Consider the following 27128-nt stretch of genomic DNA (forward strand, 5'->3'; position numbering starts at 1 on the left):
AGAAATCCACCTGCCTCTGCCTCCCAAGTGCTGGGATTAAAGGTGTGTGCCACCACTGCCCGGCTTGCATTAACATTTTTTTATTAGTAGTATTTTTTTTTTTCACTGCTAGAGACTGAACTTAGGGTCTGGATTCTAGGCGCCTGCTGTATAGAACTATTGCTGACTCTTACCAGCACTAGGGAGGCAGAAGCAGACAAATCTCTGAGTTCCAGGCCAGCCTGGTCTACAGAGCAAGTTCCAGGACAAGCCAGGACTTCACACAGAGAAGCCCTGTCTTGTAAAATACCAAAAAAAGAGGAATATAAACTCATACAAAGCATTTAGGCAATACTTAGTGTGTGTGTGGGGGGGGGGGCAGGAAAAACTCCACAATTTACCAATAACATTCTTAGCTATGTAATTAAGGAGAGATTCTAGCTTACAAAAATAATTATGACACTGCTCACTGTTTGCAACAGCAAATAATTTGAAATGTAGGGCCAAAGAGGTGGCTCAGTGTTAACATCAGGCACTACTCTTCCCTAAGACACAAGTTCAATTCACAGCACCCACATCTAGCAACTCATAACCAATCACTTGTAACTCTAGCTCCAAGAGATCTGACACCCTTTCTGGCCTCTGTAGACACTGCATTTATAGGTATAAACAAATATATATACAAATAGTTAAAAATTTTAAACCAATAATTTGAAATGTAGTTGCCCATTAACAGAACAGACAGGGAGAGAAAAGGAAGAATATTCAATCAAAGAACACAGACTCTCTAAACTGAAGTTTTAATTGTTTAAAGACTGGAGAAAGCAGGAGGACATCCAGATGCCTGCCCACCATGTGGCCGGCCCACAGCTAGAGCCATTACAATGTGCAAGTATGTCTGGAAAGATGGGAGAGAAATAGAAGAAGAAGAGCTTGAGCACTAAAAAAAAAGAGGCCGTACTGGAGACAAGGGGAGTGGGAGGGTGTGGGACAAGGGGAGTGGGAGGGTGTGGGGTGGAGGGATCAGGGGTGGAGAGAACAGGCTGATGTGATGTCCTGCCACCTGAGGCCATGGTGAAGTGCCAGCCCATGCTAGACAAGGGGAGTGGGAGGGTGTGGGGTGGAGGGATCAGGGGTGGAGAGAACAGGCTGATGTGATGTCCTGCCACCTGAGGCCATGGTGAAGTGCCAGCCCATGCAAATGCTGAGAGCCATGTCTGGGTCCATGGCCAAGCAGCAGCAGGGGGTCTGTGGCTTGTATTATCACCAAAAACATGCAGATATTCCTGCTCTGGGCTGTGGCTCTGTCCATCCACCCCATCTATGAACTGCTGGAGCATGAGGGCACCCATTCCTGTCTATCCAGAGCTGCAGGAACTCCATACCAAAGGGCAGCACTAGGATAGCCAAGAGGAGTAGCGTTAAGGATTCAGTGTTAACAGTGGAGCAGAGGCCAGAGGCCTCGAAGGAAAGATGTGTAAACAAAAGGGTATATTGTGTGACACACGCTGCAGCTCCCACAATGAGATTTTATTTTTCTTTTGGAGGAGGAGATAGGGAGGAAACAAAGAGACTAGAAGATGAGTGGGATTGTGGTGCATGCTGTGAAATTCACAAAGAATCAATGAAGAGTTTAAAATAAGAAGATTGGAGAAAGCTGGGCATGGTGGCACACACTGGGGAGGCAAAGGCAGGCAGATCTCTGAGTTTAAAGCCAGCCTGGTCTACAGAGCAAGTTCCAGGACAGCCAGGGCTACACAGAGAAACCCTGTCTCAAAGAGATGGGAGAAACAAGTGTCCCTAGCAAAGCTAGGAAGTCAACACTGCACAGCTTCCCCAAAGCCTGTCCACGTTCTATTTTGTTTCTACAGTTTCCTTGAGACAGGGTCTCTCTGTGTAGCCTGGTTGTCCTGGAACTCACACTGTAGCTTGCCTCTACCTCCTGAGTGCTGGTACTAAAGGTGCCCACCACCACCATCTGGCAGCTTTCCTGTGTTTTAAATATTTTTAGTTATTTATTTTTGAGAGGGGGGTCTCATGTTGCTGAGGCTAGTTAGTTCCCATCTTTCTACCTTTACCTCCCAAGTACAGGGATCATGGCCATGAACCATCCTCCCTGGCCTTTTTTTTTTAAAAATTAGCTGGGTGTGGTGGTGCATGCCTTTAATCCTAGCACTTTGAAGCAGAGTCAGATTTCTGTGAATTCGAGGCCAGCCTGGTCTACAAATCGAGTTGAGAGACAGTCTGAGCTTTTACACAGAGAAACCCTGTCTTGAATAACAACAACAAATAATAATAAAATAATTATAATTTAAAAATACATTGTTACTGTTGGTGGTGGTGTGTATTTACGTGTGAGTACTTGCCACGGTACACATGTAGATATAAGAATCAACTCTGTGGAGTCAGTTCTCTCCTTCCATCTTTACATGGGCAGGGGATCAAACTCAGATGTGGGGTTTGTGTGGCAAGTGCTTTACCTGCTGAGCCATTTTGCTGACCCACTGTGTTTTAAATAGCTCATAATTTAAAATTCTAAACAAATATTTCCTAATATGAGCTTTAGCTTTTCATAGATAAGGCTCATCATTTAGAGACTTACTTTTCACCAAAAGCTTTTCTCCAAAATTCTGCAGCATCTGCTTTAGTAATCCGAAAAGTGTCTCCTTGGAAGAGTCCACTTGGAAAGATGCCTTTCAGTTCTGCCAGCATGTGGCTGAAGATCAGGGATAATTTGGTTAGGTTTCGCCTACAAATGATCAAAGTACAATAATTAAAATGTAGAATTACTGATATTTCTTTAGTGCACTGAATTCAACATACAAAGTAACCTAATATGAACATGAAAATAAATTTATTTTGGTCAATAATTTCTGGATCAGTAATACTTAGAAATACTCTAAACTAGGAAAGTAGGAATGTGTTTTTGACAATAGCTATTGCTCTTTATGTAAAACAGGGAAGGCTTCAAGAAGTATTTTGCTCTAGCAACAAATGAAAGATGAAAATAGTGTCTTCCATCTCTCTCCATTCAAATGTCATATAGCAAATAAGAAGAAGCCCCACAGTCAACTATCTGAGCTTAAGCTAAGAGGGAAATATTTACTTTTAGGGAGACAGAGGATGCACCAAGCAAACATAAAAATTTTGCACAGCCACAACTACACAATCAGAATAGAAAGGCGGGGCTGGAGAGATGGCTCAGCGGTTAAGAGCACTGACTGCTCTTCCAAAGGTTCTAAGTTCAAATGCCAGCAACCACATGGTGGTTTACAAACATCTGTAACAAGATCTGACTCCTCTTCTGGTGTGTCTGAAGACAGCTACAGTGTACTTACATATAATAAATAAATAAATAAATAAAAGAGTAGAAAGGCAGTATCCATGTAGGATTTCCTGCTCTGCAGAAACGTTCTTTAGACTAAAAAGTACATGTATTAAGTAATTCATTCAAGATGGAAGCATTATCAATAATAACTATTTAAATCTACAGACCTAACAAATTATAATATTCACTAAACCAGACTTTGTGAAAATTGTCCAAGCCCTTTGAGATATTCCCAAGTATTTGCTTTTCTGCTCTTTCTCATTCTCTACAGTATCTCTTCTTTCTTTGATATCAAGACTTTGAAAACCACCTTGAAGAAGGCTCAGTTAGGAGATTAAGAGTACATACTGCTCTTGCAGAGAGTTCAAATCTCAACACCCACACCTGACAGTTTACAACCACCTGTAATTCCAGTTTCAAGGGAATCCAGTGTCTCTAGTGTCTGTTTGCACATGCGTGCACACACACACACACACACACACACACACATGCAAAAATCTTTGAAAAACATAAAATATTTACAAGCCCTACAAATCCCTTATTTGGGTTTTGATAACCTTCTAACTATTCACCTTACTTCTCCACCAATAGCAACACTTGAACAAAACCATCAGATTAATGTTCCTTCTCTAATTTGCTCTTTGTTCATGCCCCTATTCTATACTTTATGATGGCATACATCTCTTATATCCCACAAACTAAAACATTTGGCTTCTTCCATTTCCTTATTCTCATATCTGCTTTGTCAAGTTTGAAGGCAATATGTTGTCAATTCTCCTTGAATTGTGTTATTATTCTAATATAGATTCTTTGCTACTTTAGTCCTATGAAGATCCAATCTTACATTTCTAAAAAAATTTCATTTTTATTAGATTTAAACAAAAATTTCTTGAGACAGGGTTTCTCTGTATAGCCCTACATATCCTGGAACTTGTTCTGTAGACCAGGCTGACCTTAGAAATCTGCTTCCCTCTGCCTCCAGAGTGCTGGGATTAAAGGTGCATGCTATCAGGATCAATATCATTTTTATTTTATTTTTTAAAAATTATGTATACTCTATTCAACTGAGGTGATATGCCTCAAAGGCCTCTCTAAATGGTGACCTTCAAGCTAAACCTGAGGGAACAATAGACTCTTATCAAGTTGGTATCTTCTGCTCTCCAAATTATTTTTCCACTAAAAATCTACCAGGTATAATACTGTGTAGAATCAGAAACAAAAAGTGGATTCAAAATAATAATGGACAGAAAGCTTTTATAAATCTATGAAGTAAGCCACAAGATGAGGAAAGCTATCGACCACAAGGATATAATGGCACCAGCTACCTGAAGATTAGTTCAAAGTGCTGACTAAAATACTTACTCAAAATCAATTTAAGACATCTTCCTACTCAAAAATGCAGCCCCTCTCCCTCAAGCCAGTAGACATTTCTTAAAACCACCAGATGTATACCACAATCATACTTCTCAAGAGGAAACAATTAAGTCTCTAAATACCCATGGGTCAGAGTTTTCTAAGACTTCTGATCTGGAATTTTGCCCAATAACACTTTAAGGTTTTGGACTTGTGGTTCAGTGTCTGCAGTGCTATTTTTAGCAGAATCTAACACGGAAACAGAGCAATGAAGCATAACAGCTTATCTGGGTGTATGGCTAGGTAGGCAGTACTGGTTAAAGTCCTGTCAGAGGTTAGCAGTTCCCACACTCTATCTTCTTCAGATCAACAGAGAACACAAGTTCATCTTCTACAATATGCTCAAGATGGAACTTGAGCTATTGCAAACTCTCAATAGCTGCAAGAAGCACAGTCTTTCTGTAGTAGAACTAGAGGAGGGTCCTTTTGTACTTCTTTTAACTCTAACCATCCACATCTAAGGAACTGTACAGACTCTATAGCCTACAACTCTAACCCCCACCCCTGCTTCACTTCTCACAACTTCCCTATGATCAACTGCTGATTCTAAGTGCAGAATCAGTTTTGCTTTGTCAGTGCTAGGGATCAGCCCAGGGTCTTGTGCCTGCAAGGGGGAACATCATGCTGCTGAACTACATACCCAGCCCAGGATCAATATCTTTCTTGCAGAGGAGGGTAGTAGTTATGAGACAAGGTCTTTCCTGGCTGGCTGGTCAGGTATGGACTATGTAGCAGAAACTGGTCTTTTGTTTTGTTTGAGACATTAGCCCTGGCTGTCCTGGAACTCACTATGAAGACCAGGCTGTCCTTGAACTCACAGAGATTTACCTGCCTCTGCCTGGGATTAAAGGAGTAGGCTGCCACCCAGGTAGGTCTTAATACACAGCAACCTCATGCCTCAGCCATCCAAATGCTGTGATTATAGATCTACCATGCTAAGACTTCTTTTAAAAGTCAGGATTAATCTGTCTCAGCACTAGGGAGGCAGAGACAGACTCTGCCTCTCACAGAGCTCTATGAACTTGAAGCCATCTGATCTACATAGCAAGTTCTAGGCCAACCAAAGCTACAAAGAAAGAACCTGTCTCAAACCAAAACAAAATAAAATTAAAAACAAACAAATAACATCAAAAAACAAACAAAAAACCCCAACATTATTTCTAGTCTGCCTTAGATCTGAAGTAATAATTATATTGTGTATATTTTCATCTAATAAAGAACATTGCTAATAAAACAAAAGTCATTAAAGGATTAAATGTGTAATTACAGATCCTATTTGATCTTTTAAAGTGAAAATACGGGGTTAGGGAGATGGCCCAGCACCTGTTAAAAGCACCTGTCTTGTAAGCATGAGGACTTGAGTTCAAATCCCCAGACCCCATGTAAAAAACTGACACAATGGTACACAAAGCTAACACTAGTGCTGTGGGAAGAGCAGAGACAGGAAGCTTGCAGGCCACCAGCCTCACTTCAGACTCAGTGTGAAGTCTGTCTGAAAGGAACAGAATAGAGAGTGCTGAGAACAGACATTCTTCAGAGAAGGCCACGATGAAAGAGAAAGTATCACATGATGAAAGAATGCACACCTTTAATCCCTGCATTTGGGAGGCAGTGACAAGTGGATCTCTGAGTATGAGGCCAGCCTGGTCTACAGAGAGCTCCAGGACAGCCAGGGCTACACAGAGAAACCCTGTCCAGAATCCCAAACCCCTACCCTACAACGACAACAACAACAACAAAAAGGAAAAAAAAACCATACTGAATAGGCAGAGACTAGTGGATCTCTGTGAATTCAATGCCTGCCAGGGTAAGACCCTGCCCCCCTCAAAAAAAAAAATTAGTAGTAATACTCTCTCTTGTTAGTAAAAATGCCTCATGAAGAGCCTCCACAGGAAGCAATGTGAAGATCTCTAAGCAGTGAAAGTGGATGGTAACAGAGAGTCAAGGTTGCAGTTCTGTGAAATTCCTTTGGTAGTGATAAATTTCCAAATGACAAGAATGCTTGGTCACATTTATAGTAACAGTCAACGTGCAGTGTCCCTGGGCTGTTACTTAACCTCTGTGGGCCTGACATCAGTGTGAACAAAAGAAACATAAATAGTCCCACCATCTATTAAAAAGGTGTGGATATATACTGTTCCATTCAAGTTGAAAGTGGGAAAGTAATCTGAACTTACACAGTTTAATTTCCTAAGACTGAAGAAACACAAAAGATCACCAGTGCTTATACTTGGATGTCTGACGACCAGAAGCTACATCAAGAAATGTACTTTCACCAGGCAGTGGTGGCACACGCCTTTAATCCCAGCACTTGGGAGGCAGAGGCAGGTGGATTTCTGAGTTTGAGGCCAGCCTAGTCTACAGAGTGAGTTCCAGGACAGACAGGACTACACAGAGAAACCCTGTCTCGAAACAAACAAACAAACAAACAAACTGCTATTAAAAGCATGTACTTTCTGTGTAAGAGTAACAGTAAGGACCTGTGAGGTTGAAACCCCAAAACCCACAAAAGGCTAAACCTAGTCGATTATTTGTAATCTCAGAATCTCGGTGCTCCTCTGCTCCTAAGGCAATAGGGAATGGAGACAGGAGAATCCTTAGAGGCTCCAGGCCAGCAGTAGCAAACAAGAGACCCTGTCTCAAACAAGCAGAAGGTAAGGATAGACCTCCAAGCCTGTGCAAAGGCACACACACACACACACACACACACACTTAAAAATTTATTATTTGGGGGCTAGCCGCATGGTGGCTCACAACCATCTGTAATAAGATCTGGTGCCCTCTTCTGATGTGTCTGAAGACAGCTACAGTGTACTTACATATAATAATAAGAAAAAAATCTTTAGGGCTGGTGAGATGGCTCAGCGGGTAAGAGCACTGACTGCTCTTCCGAAGGTCCTGAGTTCGGATCCCAGCAACCACATTGTGGCTCACAATCACCCGTAATGAGATCAGACGCCCTCTTCTGGTGCATCTGAAGACAGCTACAGTGAATTACGCCAGAGTGAAGAGGGCCGACAGAGGCCCTGAGTCCAATTCCCAGCAGCCACATACATGATGGCTCACGGCCATCTGTACAGCTACAGTGTACTCATACACATAAATAAAATAAATCTTAAAAAAAATCTTAAAAAAATATTATTTGCCTGTTAATAATGTAAATGAACTAATGTCTTATGTTATATAAGAAATTAGATGGATCCTACCTGAGGCTAGAAAAATGAGTCTATTCTGTTAAACTAGAGCACTGTCATCATATTAGGGATTTACTAAACCTGAGAACCTAAGAAGCAGCATGCTTAAAAACATTTTATGGCCAGGCAGTGGTGGCGCACGCCTTTAATCCCAGCACTTGGGAGGCAGAGGCAGGCAGATTTCTGAGTTCGAGTTCGAGACCAGCCTGGTCTACAGAGTGAGTTCCAGGACAGCCAAGGCTACACAGAGAAACCCTATCTCGAAAAAACAAAAACAAACAAAAAAAAATTTATGATTTCTAAAACTGTAAGGCATTTTTTAAAACTGCCATAATCACTTCAAATTGGACTCATCTGAAAATGGCGTCGTCTATAGAAACGCTGGGCCCGCGCAGCCACAAAAGTATCTAGTTGACCCTAACTGAAGACTGCCTGAGAGAACAAGGACTGCTGGTGCAGACAGTATCAGCCAATCAGGAACTGCTATTTAGAAGCGACGCTTTCTTGGCACCACTGGGGGCGCTGGAGGGAGCATTCCTGTTGGTGTCTTTGATTCGGTGATACCTCACCACCAAACCCCAATTACAGGTAGAGTAGAGCAGCATCCGGGGCACAGGCAATATCTGGCGCCCAGCATGGTTGGTGGACTACTTCACCCTCACTTTGTGGCTTGCTTGTGAACCTGCTTTTCTGGGGGTTCATTTTTGCCTGCTCGTGGTTCAGCCTCATCTGCTCTTCTCGCAGAGCTGCTCTTGTGCCCCCTTCGGTTGCTTCTTCAGTGAGTTGGCCCGTGTGGGTCCCTTCAAATGTGAGTGCATGGACCTCATTTCTGTCTTGTCTTTTCAGTCTGTCCGTCCCAGTGACCTCGCTTTTGGTCTCTGTTTGGTTTAAGGGTTAGCTTGCGTCAGCCATCTTTTTGTTTGTCTTTCGGCAAGCACATTGTGGAGAGCACGTGGCAGCCATCTTTTCTTTCTTCTTTGTCTTTGTCTGGGTGAGCGTACAGGGGCTATCATTTTTCTCTTTGTGTGCTCATTTTCACTTTTGGTCTGGATTCATCCTCGTGCCTGACATAGAGGCTAGTCTCCCAAGCCTTCCCCATGCTGGATACAGCCTGGATACATCCAGGCATAAGGCCTTTGAGCTACACCTGAGGGAGCACACTGTGACTTTTCTTGCCTCTCCTGTCATATTTGTTTCCTTTGTGCTGGTCATCATGGGTTCCTTACCCTCTACTGTCAAGGAACCCTAGATTAGGGCTCTGAAAACCCTCTGGTTATTCGTGGGCTCAAGGTTAATACGACCTAGATCAGTTTTGGGAGGAGGCTGCTAATTTTGCCCACTAGATATCCCTAGAGACCATGTGGGACCCTGAACTCTGGATGTGTGTTCTCTTCCTTGTCTGCAAGAGTAAGGTACAGTCTGGGATTATCCCCCCTTGTTCTTTGTTCCCATCCTCCTTGTAGTTATCAGCAGTCTTAAGAATTCTTCCCCAGAGGAAGTGGTGGCTGCCCATAACAAACACTGCAGGATCTTGCTAATATTGACCCTTCTATTACTGACCCCATCCCACTTTCCCCTGGCAAACAGGCTGATTTTAGCAATGAGGATGAGCGCACCTCTGCTCCAGCCCTCTAGCACCACTGTCCCAGGTCCCTGACTCACTAGCACTTCTGCTCCTGGCCCATCAGAGGTACCCCCAGCTTCCCCCTGGTGTGATTTAGGGGGACCTGCCTTTCAGTGGTCACTCTTGTGGTGGTCGCTCCTGTGATCCCTGTCCCTTGTACTGGACTGCCTCTCCTCCAGGGGCAGCAGTTTCCTTGGGTATATCGGAAGGCTTTCCCTGTCAACCTTGGCCCTGATGTGGCTACTAGGCCCTGGATTCCCACTCCTCTGGCAGACTTGGCACTAATCAGAAAAGCTGCCAACGATTCTGGCCCAGATTCCCCTTATTTTGAACAAGTGGCCCTCCAGGTGCTGATGATGGCTCTTGAAAATCCTGATTGCGGCCCCTCTAAGGAAGTGATCAAATCATGGATGGCAAAAATCCATGAGACCACCACCATGTAGGCTGTTCCTCATTTCAACCTTTTTGTGACATGCCCCCGGACTGATATCTCTTTGAGGGCTGGTAGTCAATGATAGGTAAGATCCTGGAAGACAGGACAATCCAAAACAGACATAGTCCAGTATACTGGGAATCCTTCCAAGTAGGATCAACAATGTCGAGGCAATGGCACCCTGGTTCCCACTAGGCTGTCTAAATCAAAAAACAAAAGTGTGGATGTGTAGCAGGAATGGCCTCTGTGTAAACGCTCGGGGCCATGCAGCTGCAAAAGCATCTCCTGAAGAAGGACCTAACTGGAGACTGCCTGAGAGACCAAGGACTGCTGGGGCAGATGAAGCCAGCCAGTCAGGAACTGCTGTTTAGAAGTATCTAGAGATGCTTTCTTGGGAGCAATGGGGGTGTTGGTAGAGGGTATTAAAGGAGCTTGTAGCAGTGTTCAGGGATCTTGTAGGACATCCACCCCAAAAGAGATCTCACACATTGCTCAAAGTACCTCCTGCCATTAACCAGTTCACCCAGGCCCTGGACAGGCAAACAGCTACCCAGCTACTTAAGCTTACCCACAAGTACAGGCCAGAGACAAAGTAGGAGAAGAAGCAAAGGCTAGTGGCCCATGCTGAAAAGAAAGCTGCTGCCAAGGGGGACACCCCAACTAAGAGATCTAGCAGGGATCAACATAGTCACCACCTTAGTGGATAACAAGACCGCTCAGCTGATAGTAACTACCCACAACACAGACCCCACTGAGCTGGTGGTTTTCCTGCCTGCCCTGTGTTGAAAGATGGAGGTCCCTTACTGCATCGTCAAGGGAAAAGGCCAGGCTGAGGTGACTGGACCACAGGAAGATGTACACCACTGTTGCCCTCACACAGGTTAACATGGAAGGCAATGGTAAAAGCTACTGGGTCTAATTACAACAACAGATACAATGAGATCCGCCGCCATTAAGGAGACAACATCCTGGGTCCTAAGTCTGTGGCTCCCATTGCCAACCTGGAAAAGGGCAAAGGTTAAAGAACTCATTACTAAACTGGGATAAATGTACACTGCTAAGTTTTCTTTATGTAAATACAATTATAAAATTATCTTTAAAAAAAAAAAAGGCCAAAAACAACAAAAGCTTGTGATATTGGGGCCAAAAAAATGACGCAGCAGATAAAGGTACTTGATACCAAACATAATGCCCTGGGTTACACAGTGGGAACACCTCCAAAAGTTGTCCTCTAATCCCTCCACAACAGTTGTCACAGCATATGTCCCACAACATAAAATAAATTAAGTAAAAACTTTAAGCTCTTATAATTAGAAGCTTTCCTTAATAAAATATGGGAAGTCTTCAGTATTCTAAACAAATTTAGATATAAAGCTACCTTAACAATAAGGGTAATGGTCTTTAAAAGTGAAGTGACCAGTGCTTGTAAGTCCTTCCTCTGTTAAATTCCAAAACCTTTACATGCAACACTAGTGTCATCCAAGAACATACTGAGAAAACAGTCATAACTCAGTAACAGCATCCTCTGCTCAACACACTAACCAACTTTTTTTTTTAAGATTTATTTTATTTATTTTATGTGTATGAGTGCACTGTAGCTGTATAGAAGATGACCATGAGCCATAATGTATGTGGCTGCTAGGAATTGAACGCAGGACCTCTGCCAGCCCCACTCGTCCAGCCCCGCTTGCTCTGGGTAAAATTCACTGTAGCTGTCTTCAGAAGCACCAGAAGAGGGCATCAGATCTCATTACGGGTGGTTGTGAGCCACCATGTGGTTGCTGGGATCCGAACTCAGGACTTTTGGAAGAGCAGTCAGTGTTCTTACCTGCTGAGCCATCTCGCCAGCTCCACACTAACCAACTTTAAAAATAGATGCCGGGGCCGGGCGTGGTGGTGCACGCCTTTAATCCCAGCACTTGGGAGGCAGAGGCAGGCGGATTTCTGAGTTCAAGGCCAGCCTGGTCTACAGAGTGAGTTCCAGGAAAGCCAGGGCTACACAGAGAAACCCTGTCTCGAAAAACCAAAAAAAAAAAAAAAAAAAAAAAAAAAAAAAAAAAAAAAAAAAATAGATGCCATGAAACTTCTTCCAACAGGAAGTCAATGAAGTACTAACTCTTATCTACTAAAGTTGTCCTTTTAAAAGAGAGAGCCTGGAGTCATGGCACACATCTGTTATACCCCAGCACTTGTTAAAACAGGAAGATCTCTACTTCAAAAGCAGCCATATGAGTTGTACAGCAAAACCATATCCAAACCCATACACACAGAGAAATATATATATGAATATAAATCTATGAAAGGGATTTTCAATCAATATATTTAAAAGTATCAATGATTTTTTTCCCATTAAGTATATATCATATCAGCTGGGCATGGTGCACTCCTTTAATCCCAGCACTTAAGAGGCAGAGGCAGATGGAGCTCTTTGAGTTCCAGACCTGGTCAACAGAGTGAATTCTAGGACAGCCAGGGCTACGTAGAGAAACCCTGTCTTGAAAAACAAAACAAAACAAAACAAAACAAAAAGAGCATATATAATACCATACTCATGGTCCAATTTATGTGACATCTCCACTATAAGGTGACAGTAGTAAGGAAACACTAATTCACCAAGGAGAGAAGGCAGCAGCAGCCTATATGAATCTCCAACAATCCCTTCACACTTTATACTTCTACTGAATCAACTATGTATATGTATGCACTAGGCAAGTCCTCCACAACTGACAATGCTCCAGCAGAATTAGTTATTTTTACTTTATGTATATGAATGTTTTGCCTGTATGCATGTGTGTGTACCATGTACATGCAGTGCCAGAGTAAGCCAGGAGGAAGAGCAGGATCCTTTGGAACTGAAGTAACAGCTGTTAGTCTACACATGGATTATGGGAAGTGAATTTAGTTTCTATCCAAGAGCAGCAAGTATTCTTAACCACTGAGCCATCTCTTCAGCTCCCAAATGAATCTTAAAATACAGATCCTTTATTCCTGTTACATGCAATTCTGGCCTAGAGCCAACAAAAAATAGCATCATATCCTAATTTACCTTTCGGAACAATACTCAAATGTTCTCCTAAAATAATCTCTACTTTCTAAGCCCCATGCCTTTCATGGTGGAAGTACATCAATAGTACATGTATCTCTTCATAGTCAACTTTTTCCCTTTTAATGCTAGAGATCTAACTAACCTAGAGGCTTGTGCATGAAAATGCTCTATTACTGAGCCACGCCCTAGTCCTTCCATGAGCTTGTTAATAAGCTTCAGAGCTGATCTACGTGATTCAAGAGCCAGAGATCCCGACTATGACACATATTTTTCCTTCCAATAACTACAGTTATGGAACCTTGCCTGTTCTTCAATATTCTCAGATCCTACCTCCTTAGGTGGGGAAGAGAAAAGTCACTCATCCATATTTAATATCTATTCTTATCTTCTGAACACACTATAACATCTTGTTTAGGTTTTTCATGGCTCTATCATACCTGCCCTGTGATAACTGTCTTCCTTCCACCATTTGGATGACAATTCTTCAGGAGCAGAAACAAAGTGTGTGGCGCTCTGTATCTACATCTTACTTCTCTCTAAATTAGGTCTTACCCATCTGTAAATGGCCTGTTAAAACACTCAACAGTACAGCACATGTTTTTGGGCAAGTTCCCGCAATGAACCAACCAACCCAAGAAACCAGCGCCCAACCCTGGACACCATAAGCCACTGGTCTTTTTATCTGCTGAGGTAGTTTCTTGATCTCTAATTGCTTTTTCATGACAGCTGTTCTCCACAGCACTAGTCAGTTTTTTTGCGCAGTGCCTTCAACAAATCTGACTCGTATTTCTTTTTACAACTAGGATTATGAATTCCTGAAAAAAAGCAGGCATGGGTGCCCTTGCCACACGTCATGGTATCTTGCTGGTATCATCACTCTGATCACTTACCTACAGTAATCTTAACCATGCTTCTTAATTGTGAAGCTATTTTTTTTCCTAATTCCTTTGCAACAAATTCACTTAAATTTTAAAACAATATTATACATTTGAATTAAAGCATAGGCCAGATTACATAGTATACATCTATAATCCCAGTCAGTACTCAAGAAGTTAGGAGGAGGATCAGGAATTTAAGGCCAGCACCATGGGCTGCATAGAAAGACCCTATCTCAAAAATCAAAGCCACCACTGACACACATTTTGGAGGTCAGTACCTTTGGTTTTTTTCAGTGTAGCTAGAAAACACAAAATAGCTCAAGAATCATGTACTATGTTGTCTCTTAGAGACCAGGACTTGTCTGCAGCTGAAAGCCTATTAGCCCATAATATCAGTTACTGTTTCTCTGTATCAGCTTCTAAGGACTTTCCTTTTTCTTTCTTTCCTTTTTTTTTTTTTTGGTTTCTTTGTTTTCAAGACAGGATTTCTCTGGGTAGCCCTGCTGTCCTGAAACTTAGGATGGCTTTGAACTTGGAGATCCAACCTGCCTCTGCCTCCCAAGTGCTGGGATTAAAGTCGTACACCATCACTGCCTCTACGTTAAGACTAATTCTATAAACCTCCAAAACTTCCTTTCACAAAGGACAAACAAGGAAGTATCTTTTATGGCTACTAATGGCATGCACTTAAAAATAAAATAAAAATATGGAGACAAAACAAATAACACTGAACAGGAGACAGTTCTAATAAGACTCTAATCAAATATGTAAAAAGTCTATTCAGTTGTAATTAATTATTAATTCCTGAGTACATAACACATTAAACATAAATTTCTATTTAAACACATGAATTCCCTGAACAAGCACATAATAACTATTGCTATCAAGATTTTCTGTCCCAAAGATTGGAAAAGAATATGGAATTTTTAGATCAGTTTAAAAATCTAGGGGAATGAATCAAAGCCAAAGAATTTTTATTATCAAGGCCATCTCATCAATTTAGAGTAATGGACCACACATATACTTTATAATTTTACATAACTTAAGAAGTTTTCTAGACTTGAAAGAGTGGATGGGATTTCTAAAGACAAAGTCCAAGTGAAGCAAAAGCTTCATTTGAGCAGCCTAGGGAGGGGCTGGGCAGTAGCATGCAGCATACCGTCATACCACATGACACAGCACAGTCATGGCAGCAGGGTAAAACTGAAAGCTAAGAGATTAAGGGGTTTTGCAAATGCAATAGGGTGTTCTTAACAGTTGATACTGGGAAGTAAGATCTGCTTCAAAGCTGTAAATGACAGCCATATGCATATAAAGAGGAAATCACAAAGGCAGAGAGAGATAACTCAGTATAGTACTGCCAATGAAAGGTAGTGAGCCATAAAATAAGACACTGTACAACTCAAGCATGACAGAGGAGAGGTGAGCCTAAATGAGACTTTGCAACTGGAAAGAGGGTGTTCTCAACAGCATAACAGCTACACCCTCCCCATGCTGGGGCTCACAGACACAATATCTCTTGGCATACTCCTAAGCTACCTCTCCAGATAAAAGTTCATTTATTTTTATATTTATTTTTAATTTAAGTGTGAGAGTATACACCATGTATGTTTTGGTACCCACAAGCACCAGAACTGGACACTGGGACTCTGGGAGCTAGAGTCACAAGTAGTTTTAACAGCCACACATGGGTGTTGGGGATAGAACTCTGGTCCCCTAGAAGGGCTGGAAGCAAAAGAAGCTAATACTTTTAAAGAGCTTATTAGGTACCAGAACTTATACCAGATTTTTACTGCCATTTAAAACAATTAAAAACAATAACATTAAAATAACATTAAAAACAATAACAACAAACAAAACACAGCTTGACACACACACACACACATACACTAACCAGGCAGGAACAAGTTCAGGGCAAGAATCAATTTCAATAGCGGAGGACCATTACCTCTGCATTACACTAACACAATTAAGGAAGAAACCGCATGCCCATAGAAATCAGTATTTGAAGAGAGAAGATGCTACATCCAAAGGTGCTCTCTGTGAAAGATCTCAAAGACGTTAACATGGCAATAACTCACAGGTAAACTTGGACTGAGATAACAGGAGAAGAAAGCAATGTGTGAGCATGTTGGTACTGCTAACACCAGCTTAATGAGTTATTCTGCTAATGCTCCTAAACAGTTACTAAACAACCCACTTACCATCCTTCACACACCCCTACATATATGTGTGTACAAACACAAACATCACCAGTGACAGGATTTTTATGTTTGGTTTAGTTTGGTTTGTTTGAAGACAAGAGTTTTTCTGGCTGTCCTAGAATTCACTTTGTAGATCAAGCTGGCCTGGAACTCAGAGATCTGCCTGCTTCTGCCTCTGGAGTGCTGGAATGCTCTCCCACCACCTGGCTAGTGACAGGTTTTTCCAAAGGAATTTGTGCTGAATATTCCCTGCAAAAGCTTATTTTAATTTTTAAAATTTATTTTTATCTTACATGTGTGTTTTGCCTGCATATATATCCGTGTACCACGTGAATGCTTGGTGCCTGAGAAGGCCAGAAAAGTTTGTCAGATCTTCTGAAACGAGAGTTACAGGTGGTTGTGAGCCACAATATGGGTATTGGGAATGAACCCAGGTCCTCTAGAAGAGCAACTAGTACTCCTAATCACCGAGCCATCTTTCCAGCCCCCACAAGTCTACTTTTATCTTGCATGAAGTTTGTTCACAAATACAAAAGTAATTAATTTTATTACTTGCATAATCATAGTATATGAAACAAAGAAACATGAATATGTTCTCTTCAGAGCCAAGCATAGTGGCACATGCTTTTAATCCCAGCACTTGGGAAGCAGAGGCAGGTAGATCTCCATGAGTTCGAGGTCAGCCTAGTTTACAAAGTGAGTCCAGGACAGCCAAGAGTGGTTATACTCAGAAACCCTGTTTCAAAAAAACCACAACAAAAGTTATTTTCAGCTGGGCGGTGGTGGCGCACACCTTTAGTACCAGCACTTGGGAGGCAGAGGCAGGCGGATTTCTGAGTTCAAGGCCAGCCTGGGCTACAGAGTGAATTCCAGGACAGCCAGGGTTACACAGAGAAACCCTGTCTCAAAAAACCAAAAAAAAAAAAAAAACAGGGACTCTGTAGGCACTGTATGTACACGGTATGCTTATATACGTGCAAGAAAAATAATATATATAAAGTAATTTTTTAAAATGTTATTTTCATCTGTCAGTATGAAATTTCTAAAAATTTCCGAATACTTATAGGCACAGTGGAGGTAGCTTGGTAGTACAGCACTTGTCTAGCACGTATGAGGCCTTAGCACTGCCTAAAACCCAGTAAAGCTAAAGTGACTATTAATCACTAATCTTGTTAAGTAGTAAAAACATGTATTCTTTGTGCAAGAATGTGTTTGTGAGGAGGCTAAACATCAATAATAGGTGTTGCTCCCCAGGAGCTGTTCACATTGTGTTTGAGACAGGGTCTTTCCTTGGGACCTTATGCTTGCCAATTCAGCTGGACTAGTATCCTTAGTACTGATGATAAACATGAGCCATCACCATACCTTGCTGTTTATGCAAGCACTGTATCAAACTTGGATCTTCATTGCTTATGTGGCAAGCATTCTATCTCTTTAGTATGCATGCACAGAGACACACATACACACAAACATATACATCGGTATCACAAAAATATGTAATTATAAATTAGGTTTTAGGTGCTAGAAAGATGGCTAAGAGCACTGACTGCTCTTCCAGAGGTCCAGAATTCAAATCCCAGCAACCACATGGTGGCTTACAACCATCTGTAATGACATCTGATGCCCTCTTCTGGTGTGTCTGAAGACAGCTACTGTATACTTATAAATAAATCCTTAAAAGATGTAAAAAAATAAAATAAAATAATTAGGTTTTATGCAAGGATAGTTTTGGTGGTTTGGGCTTTTTTTTTGTTTTGTTTTGTTTTGTTTGTTTGTTTGTTTGTTGAGACAAGGTTTCTCTGTATAGCCCTGGCCTCAAACTCAGAAATCCGCCTGCCTCTGTATCCCAAGTCCTGGGATTAAAGGCATGCGCCACCACTAAGAATGCCCAGCTAAGAATACAGTTTTTTAAGTTTATGTGTTGTGTTTGTTTTAAATTTATCTCTACATCAAGATGACCTGGAAGTCAACTACGTATGTAGCCAAAGGTGATCTTGAACTTCTGATCTGATGTGTACGTTTTCACACTTGTTTTGTTTTTACCCACTAAGCTGTGGCCCAGCCCCACATGGACACAATGCTCAACCCCCACAACCCCCACCACATACATCAGAAGGAAGAATTCCTCCTCTACAGACTCTAGGTACATGGCAAAGGAATCCCATCCAGGCAATCCAGCTTCCCTGCCAGGCACCAGATCTTCCTCTACACTGCCTTCCCCTTATCTCTCTGGGTTATGTCTTTCTAACCTGTTACTGTGTTGCTGAGTAAAAAGGACTGAAACTGTGTATGAAATGGAGCCTGCCAGGAGAAAAATCTACAGATTCTTAATGCAGTGACTAACAATTAAATAGTTATTTAGCCTTACCTAGGCCAAAGCTAATGATAAGAGAACTAAGGCTACTGTCTACACAAACAGTAAGGGAAGGCTGTCTTTCCTAGGATGCTAGTCAATCATGCTCATGGAAGAGCAGGAGAAAAAGAATGGCTTCATTATTATCTCTGCTCCACCTTAACTGAGAACACTTAAGACCTAACTAATTATTTCCTATAAATAACCAGAGAAAATACCATTAAAAACAACGATATGAGTTAAGGAACATAAAATCTAACTACTTAAATTGCAACCACCCAGATACATCTTGTTAGATGTTAGGCTGGAGAGCTGTTTTGCATGTAAAAGGAACAGAGGCAAAGTTTACAGAAAGGGGCAAGAAAAACCACCAGTAAAAGCTTTTTATTCAATTTCCTTAGTAATTTAATACATTAGACTTAAGCTTTCTGAAAAATTTTCAAATTCAGTGCATGGCAAATACAAGTGAAAAGGTAGGCGGAGCGCTGTTAACTCTCCTGCTGCGAGACATCCCTGGCAGCCTTGCTGGCTTTGTACATTTCCTGGCTAGCAAGGGCCTTCTGTTGCCAGCTTCCTTAACACTCATTTAAATGCAGTTGTAGACCTCACAGACATTACGGCTTCAGAGCAATTCTTAGCTGGCACAATTAGAGAAAAATGAGTAGAGAAAGCCTTTGCACATTCTACTTGGCATTCGCTCTCACTTCTCTATAGTGCTCTGGTTTTATAAAGTATCAGTGGTACTTGGGCGAGCAGAACAGAGTGTCTTAAGAGTCTCTCCTACCTGCAGCTTGATCAAGCCTGTATTCTAACCAGAAGTACCGTGACCGGAACCATTCTGTAACTGCACATCCCTATAGTAAAACACACTGCTGAATATGTTTCTGTGCAGCAGACATGCCTTTAAAAAGTCCATCAGAGCATGTTTTATCTTTCCCCCGGTTTGTGTACTTCAGTATTCAATCAGATGTTTCAAAGGTGTTGCCTGCTGGTGGTGGTACACACCTTTCATCTCAGCACTCAGGAGACAGAGGCAGGCAGATCTCTCAAAGTTTGAAAGCAGCCTGGTCTAGTCTATATAGTAGGTTCCCGGCTATGTAGAAAAACCCTGTCTCACAAACAAACAAACAAAAACCCAAAACTACAAAAAGAAAAAAAGAGCCCCAGGCAGTGGTGCCCCACATCTTTAATCCCAGCAGAAACAAGTAGATATTTGAGTTCAATGACAGCCTGGTCTACAGAGTGAGTTCCAGGACAGCCAGGGATACATAGAGAAACCCTGTGTCAAAACTGAAAAAAAGAAAGAAAGAAAGAGAGAAAAAAGAAATGAAGAAGAGTGGAGAAAGAGGAAGAAGAGGAGAAGGAAAAAGAGGAGGGGTGGGCCTGGGGTGGGGCTAGAGAAATGGCTCAGCAGTTAAGAGCACTGGCTATTCTTCCAGACGACCCAGGTTCAATTCCCAGCACCCACAGGGCAGCTCATGACTGTAATTCCAGTTCCAAGGGATCCTTATAAAGAGATGCATACAGGCAAAACACCAATGCACATAAAATAAATCAAATGGTTTTTTTTTAAGGCTTAACATTAAAAGGGGGCAACATTTGGAGTTTATGGAAGTTATAAAAAATTAAATGCATCAAAGTACCTGGAAGATATAAAACTATTCAAACTCAGAGCCTGGAGAGATGGTCCAGTAAGTAAAGAAAGACACTTGCAGTGAAAGACTGACAAATTCAAGCTTATGTAAAGGTAGAAGGAAAAAGCTGATTCCACAAAGCTGTCCTCCAACTTCTCACGAGTGTCAAGGCATGTATTTATATTGCGTACATGCAGGAAAAATACAAATTTAAGATAACTAAGTTCAACCTCAAAAGCTGAAATTTTCTATTACTTTTTAATAAAGACACTGAAATTTCTTTTTATTTACTTTTATGTATATGAGTATTTTGCCTCCATGTATTTTTGTTTGTTTGTTTGTTTGTTTGTAGACAGGGTTTCTCTGTGTAGCCCTGGCTGTCCTGATACTCACTTTGTAGACCAGGCTGGCCTCAAACTCAGAAATCCGCTTGCTTCTGCCTCCCAAGTGCTGGGATTAAAGGCATGCGCCACCACTGCCCCAGCACCTCCATGTATTTACATACAGCCCTTGTATGCCTGGTGCCCAGAGGTCAGAGAAAGGTGCTAGATCCTCTGAAACCAGAATTACAGACAGCTGCCATGTAGGTGCTGAGAACTGAACCCAGGTCCTCTGGAAGAGCAGCCAGTACTCTAAACCACTGAGCCTTTTTATTTATTTATTACTTTATGTGTACGGATGTTTCGCCTGCATTTATGTCTATGCACCATATGCAGACCTGGTACCCTCAGAGCCCAGAAGAATGCATTGAGTTTCTTGAAATTAGAGTTACAGACAGCTGTGAGCCACCATGCGTGTGCTGGTAATCAAACCCAGGTCCTCTCAAAGAGCAGTCTTCTTAAACCACTAAGCCAGCTCTCCAGCTTCAGAAATGAAAATTTAAATGGGCAGATTAACAGTACTTTAGAGCAGTGGTTCTCAACCTCCCTAATGCTTAATACAGTTCCTCAACCTTAAGATTATTTTCTTGCTATTTCATAACTGTAATTTTGATAGTGTTATGATTCATAATGTAAATATCTGATATACAGGGTATCTGATATGAAAGGGCTTCGACGCACGGGTTGAGAACCACTGCTTTAGTAGAAACTCTCTAAAATAAAACACTGGGGAGGGGATGGCTATAGTAGCAGTGGCCAGTGGAACATTAAGCAGTCTCCTGAAGGAGAAATGGGAGCGATAGAAAACTTGAAGAAAACAGTGACAAGAGCTTTGCCAAGTGTGATAGAAACTGACATCTCAACAGCACTTGAGGCAGCTCCCACAGAATGTTAACACTATTACAAACCTGTGCTTTGGGCTAAGGAGATAGATGGGGCTGGAAAAAGCACTTGCCACCAAGCCTAACCAACTGAAAGTCTGACACCACAGACCCACATGCTGAAGGGACAAAACCTACTCCTTCAAGCTGCACTTTTCACTGCCACATGTGTATTGTGACATGTATGTGCAAACATACAATAAATTAATTTAGAAGTATATGAATATAATAGTTCTCAGGACTCTTTCAGACCGCCTGAAATACTAAAATTACCTCTGTAATAATGTTACACACATGACTTGCCTTTTCCACTCTAGTGACATCTGCATTCATGACACCCAGGAAATAGTGGGCAAGACTGCTGGTTCCAGACAACATCAAGACAACATACCAAACTATATATGCATAAAGAACACAGTGCATTCTTTATGATGACTTAAAACAAAACCAAATACTGCTTGCTTGTACTTTAAGAGTTTCTCCTTAACAGAGTCTTGCAATATGGCTCCGTGATTAAAGGTGCTCATCTCAAAACTTGACAACACAATCCCCACAGCTCACTTAAGTTACATGAGCCATGCCAATTGTACCCACACACACACTTTTTGAATCTTCTTAGTGAAGCAGATGTATTTAATAATTACTCCTGTTAGATCCACGATGAAGTGCTTTGTTTCTTTAGACATTCCATATGACACAATGAGAAGAACACAAAGTTCTGTTGCAACATGGCCAACCTCAGGAAAGTACTTACGCAATGCAACAGTGATGCAAGCTTTTTTTTAAAGGCATTTTTTCTTAAAACCATCTAAGCCATTCCCAGCATAGAACATCAACAATACCATATAACCATAACCACTATCCATTTCCAGATTTAAATTCCCTTTTTCTTTTATAGTGCTTATTCTTGATAATTTTATACATGTATTTTATACATGCATTTGACCATATTCCCCATCCTTATCTTTTTGAGACAGAACATCATGTAATGATGTATCCCAGGCTAGGCTAAAACTTTATCTAGTAGAGATATTGAGATATAGAGATATCTTCAGTTTCTCTGGTCTTCCTGAGAGCTGAAACTGCAGGTGGGCACTACAATGATGGCAATAATTTGTTAAGACAGGCCCTAGCCTTGCAGCACACACTGGCTTTGAACCTGCAATGATATTCCTGCCTCAGCACACAGTTAAGTGCCAGAATTTCAGGAATGTGCCTCCATGCTACTACCATTTCCATACCTTCTCATCTATCCTGGCTGTATGACCATTAAGCAGTAGCCACCTTTTCCTCTCCTTTTAGTTCCCAATAACTCCATTATACCTGTCTGTATAAATTTGCACAGTCTAAATATCTCATAAGTAAAATCATAAAACATCCTTTTGTATCTGGCTTATTTCAATCAGCAAAATGTCTTCACAATTAATCTGCAGCTTGTATATGTATTCTACCCCTTCCTACAGGTGAGTATTTAAACTTCCCAGGCCAGTGAGATGGCTTGGACAGAGATAGATGCCTGTACACAAAACCTGAGTTTGACCTCAGATCCCTGGACCCCACAAGATAGGAAAGAGCCAACTGCTGAGGTGTGTGCGTGCACACAGAGTAATACAAATTTAATTTTCCTAGAGTTCTATACAATATGTTAAACATATCCCCTCCCAATCCTCACATCCCTCCTTTCTCTTAGCCCTCCTACTATTCCCCACCACTTCCCTAACAGTTTCACTTTTGTCATTTAGTATCTATGCACATGACTTTATGTGACTATAGAAAAATCTAGGAACCACAAACAAGAGAAAACAATGATATACGTATGGCTTTCTATGATTGGCTTAACTCACTTATAAATAATACTGCCTTCACTTGCATTCATTTTCTTGAAATGACAGAACTTCATTTTTCTTTATGGCTGAAAAAGTTTCACTATGAAAATGGCACACTTTTATTACTTCCTGTTGTTGGACACCTTGGCTCATTCCATAACTTAGCTGTTGATAGTGCTGCAGTGAATGCTATGCTCAACAATCTCTATGAACATCTACTTCAGAAGCTTGGGTAAACACCAGACATAGTGTAACTGTACAACATTTCGTTTGTCCATTTATCTAATGATAAATGTGGACTGTGTCCCACTTCTGCCTGTCATGAACACTTACTTCTGCAATGAACATGGATATACAAATATCTAATCAAGTTCCTACTTACAGTTCTAGAAATGTATGTCTAAGAAAGTTAGAAGATGATATGCTAATTCTCTGTTCAACTTTTTGAAGAAATGCCAAAATTTCCTATATGGCTGCACAGTTTTCCATATTTATTAGTGAAGCATCCTCACCAGTATTTATTACTTTCCTTTTCTGATGAAACACATCCTAATGGGCGTGAAGTAGTACCAGTTGTGGTTTTGATTTACATTTCCCTAACAGTTGACTATGACACACACCTATCTTTCATGAGCTTTCTAGCCAGTTACTGTCTAGGAATATAGGTTCATATAAATACTTTAAATCTGTGTGTGATCAACTTCAATTGCTGTTCCTTGGGATCCATCTTTCTTTTCTTTCTCCTTTACCTTCCCTTTCCTTTTCTTTCTCCTTTCCCCTTTCCTTCCTTCTTTCCTCTTTTGGAGACAAGGTCTCACTATGTAGCTCAGATTGGCCTCCAACTTACAGAGAGCCTCTGCCTCCTGAGTACTGTAATTAAAGGCACTCAATGCCATGCTCCGCTTATCCATCTTACTTATTTTTTAAGACAGTCTCTCATTAGGACCTGGATGTCTACACCTCCCCAGCCCCAGGACTTTTCCATGGCCATTTCCATAGATAGTGGGAACTGAATTTGACCAACTGAGCCCTCTCTCCAGCTCCTTCTTTCAGATAAAGCTGTCTGCTCTCATTACTTTAAAAAGGAGCTGGGCAGTAGTGGCGTACACGTTTAATCCCAGCACTTGGGAGGCAGAGACAGGTGGATTTCTGAGTTCAAGGCCAGCCTGGTCTACAGAGTGAGTTCCAGGACAGCCAGGGCTACACAGAGAAACCCTGTCTCGAAAAACTGGAAGAAAAAAAAAAAAATCCCTTGAACCCAATTTCTTTCTTTATTCTAAGTCATCCCTCTGAGCCCAAATCCAAATCACATTGCCAATTGTTTGTTTAACCTCTCTTTAAATGGTTCATAAAATTTCAAATTTTGGCAAGATGTGATAGTGTAAGCCTTTAATCCCAACTCTTGGGAGGCAAAGGCAGGTGAATCTATCCCTTTATTCCCACTCAGACACTTGTCCAAGCTACCAGACCTGGTATACTCCCTTTAAAACAACAGATCTGCCCACTTCTATTCCTTCCACTAACAGCTGCTCATGATCATCTCTCTCTGCAACTGAAGACAGCCACATATTCCCACCCCCTCTCCAAAATGCAAGAAAAATGTTCCCAGTATGATAGAAGTCGTTTCTCACCAAGGCTAATTCTTAAACACTGAAATAGCTGTAGTTCATTATCTATCAGTAGCATTTAGCACATGTTCTGAAGAAACATGTTCTAAGAAAGGACTATAGGTGTGCAAACAAAATCCAGTTTGTGAAGTATCACCATTCCTTTGGAGAAAAATGTCAAGAATGGACTAAGGAATGTGTTTTGAGCCAGGTGTGGTGGCACACTTGTTTAATCTCAATGCTCAGGAGGCAGAAACAGGCAGATCTCTGTGAATTCCAGGCCAGCTAAGGTCTATATAGTGAGACCCTGTCTTAAAAAACAAAACAAAACCTTGCTTTGCAAATTATTAAGAAAAGACAGCTTCTTCAGTCAACCAGCTTCTATCAACCCTGCTCCAGCTTGTTGCTGGACACATGCTATCACAAAGCACTCAACATTCCCTTAGTCTTCTATCAACCCTGCTCTAGCTTGTTCCTGGACACGTGCTACCATGTGCTTTACTCAGCACTACCTTAGTCTTATACTGAGTACTTAGCAGATGAGCTTTTAGTTAGGTCTGAATTTTTCTACATTATACAGGATAAGCAAAAAAATTGATAACATAAAAAGGTAGGGATAACTTATCAAAAAGGTATAATGTATAATGAATATGAGCTGGATTTAAAAATCCAGTTACACTCTATAACCAGCCCCTTTACACTTCTATTCAGGAATAATCAGTTACTGTATAATTCACCAAAGCGGAAACTATAACTAAGGGTGGTGCTGACACAGTGCAGTAAGGAAGTTCTTTGGTAAGAAGCCAGTGTTAGAAAAGCCCAGGGATGACGCTCTCAAACCGCCATCCCACAAACATGGATCAGGTAATGCAGTTTGTAGAGCCAAGTCGGCAGTTTGTAAAGGACTCAATTCGCCTGGTTAAAAGATGCACCAAACCCGACAGAAAAGAATTCCAGAAGATTGCCATGGCCACAGTGATAGGATTTGCTATCATGGGATTCATTGGCTTCTTCGTGAAACTGATCCATATCCCTATTAATAACATTATTGTGGGTGGCTGAGTCTTGGGACAAGTGAACCAAGGAGGGGGTGACAAGCTCATGAAGTAAAACATTGCCTGGATGCTTGTGGTTTTTGTTTCTTTTCTCCTTATGAGGTTTTCTATTTCTAAATTAAAATAATTTCAAAAAAAAAAAAAAGAAAAGAAAAGCCCAGGGATGAATCTGCACCTTCACTTCATAAAGGAAAACCTACAATAAATAAATGAACTCATAACCAAACAAACACAAAGGCTAAAACTAGTAAGAAAAAACAAGTGAAAACAACAACAAACACAGCCCTTGATCCCAGCACTCAGAAGGCAGAGTCAGTAGAATCTCTATGAGTTTGAGGCCAGCCTAGACTAGAGATAGAGTTCCAGGTCAGCCAGGACTGTTAACTCAGAGAAACCTTGAATTAGGTAACATGGAGGGAAGGGAGTTTGGAGACAAGGGCTCTGTAGCAAAGCCTGGCCTAGAAGTCCAGTTTGGCTTTGAATTCAGTCATGCCCCTCTTACAGCTCCCAGGATGCTGGGCAGTAAGCATGCAGCACTACACTTGCCTGGCCTACACCATAGTCTTAAAAGTACAAAGTACTATTAGATTTAAAATATTTTTATATTTATTATATAAAGCTTAAATATTTTGTTTCCAAAAAAGATAGTATTAAAGGGAAAAGACATACAGAATATGAGCAAAATCTTACAAATCATTTCTCCCAGCATAGATAATAGGATACTAGTTCAGTAGGCAGATTATGTACAGAATACTTACAATTCAATAGTATAAGGTGAACACAATTTTAAAGTGAGCAGAAGGCCTACAAACTATGGAGTCTCCAGTACTAAAAACAATAAAAACAAAAAGCTAAGGTCATGCATGTGGTGCTTTACACCTTTAATTCCAGCATTCAGGACAGCCTAGTCTACACAGGAGACCCCATCTCAAAACAAGCAAACAACAAAACAAAAAGACAGTAACTTTGGGGTTGGGGGAAGTGGTACATGCCTCTAACTGTACAACTTGGGAGGTAGAGCAGGAAGATCAAGAGTTCAAAGTCATCATCATCTATATATTTAGTTCTAGGATGTCTCAAAAAAACAACAAAAGAGTGCTCGCTTCGGCAGCACATATACTAAAATTGGAACGATACAGAGGAAGAGTAGCATGGCCTCTGCGCAAGGATGACATGCAGATTTGTGAAGCGTTCCATATTTAAAAAAAAAAAAAAAAAAGACAAAACAAAACAAAAAAAGAACAGGGAGCCGGAGAGAGCACTCCTTGGTTAAATGGCACTTCCCGCTCATCC

At 41.3% G+C, this 27128-nt stretch overlaps 1 protein-coding gene, 1 non-coding gene and 1 pseudogene across 6 annotated transcripts in view; 2 read left to right on the forward strand and 1 right to left on the reverse strand.

The window, feature by feature from the left end:
• Positions 1 to 27128, reverse strand: part of Cbl (Cbl proto-oncogene) — an 87314-nt gene that overhangs the window by 28250 nt on the left and 31936 nt on the right. For all 4 annotated transcript variants that reach the window (XM_031345569.1, XM_031345570.1, XM_031345568.1 and 1 more), the window contains exon 3: positions 2582 to 2728. In XM_031345569.1, the coding sequence (XP_031201429.1) occupies positions 2582 to 2728 (147 nt within the window). The remainder of the gene's footprint in view (positions 1 to 2581; positions 2729 to 27128) is intronic.
• LOC116073548 lies at positions 25587 to 25903 on the forward strand (annotated as a pseudogene). Its single transcript, XR_004111865.1, has one exon. The product of XR_004111865.1 is annotated as a protein transport protein Sec61 subunit gamma pseudogene (transcript).
• LOC116074020 lies at positions 26931 to 27038 on the forward strand. The gene has a single exon (XR_004112010.1). It is a non-coding gene; the product is annotated as a U6 spliceosomal RNA (small nuclear RNA).

The sequence above is a fragment of the Mastomys coucha genome, unplaced genomic scaffold (genome assembly GCF_008632895.1).
Source record: "Mastomys coucha isolate ucsf_1 unplaced genomic scaffold, UCSF_Mcou_1 pScaffold23, whole genome shotgun sequence".
In the NCBI taxonomy this organism is placed as follows: domain Eukaryota; kingdom Metazoa; phylum Chordata; class Mammalia; order Rodentia; family Muridae; genus Mastomys; species Mastomys coucha.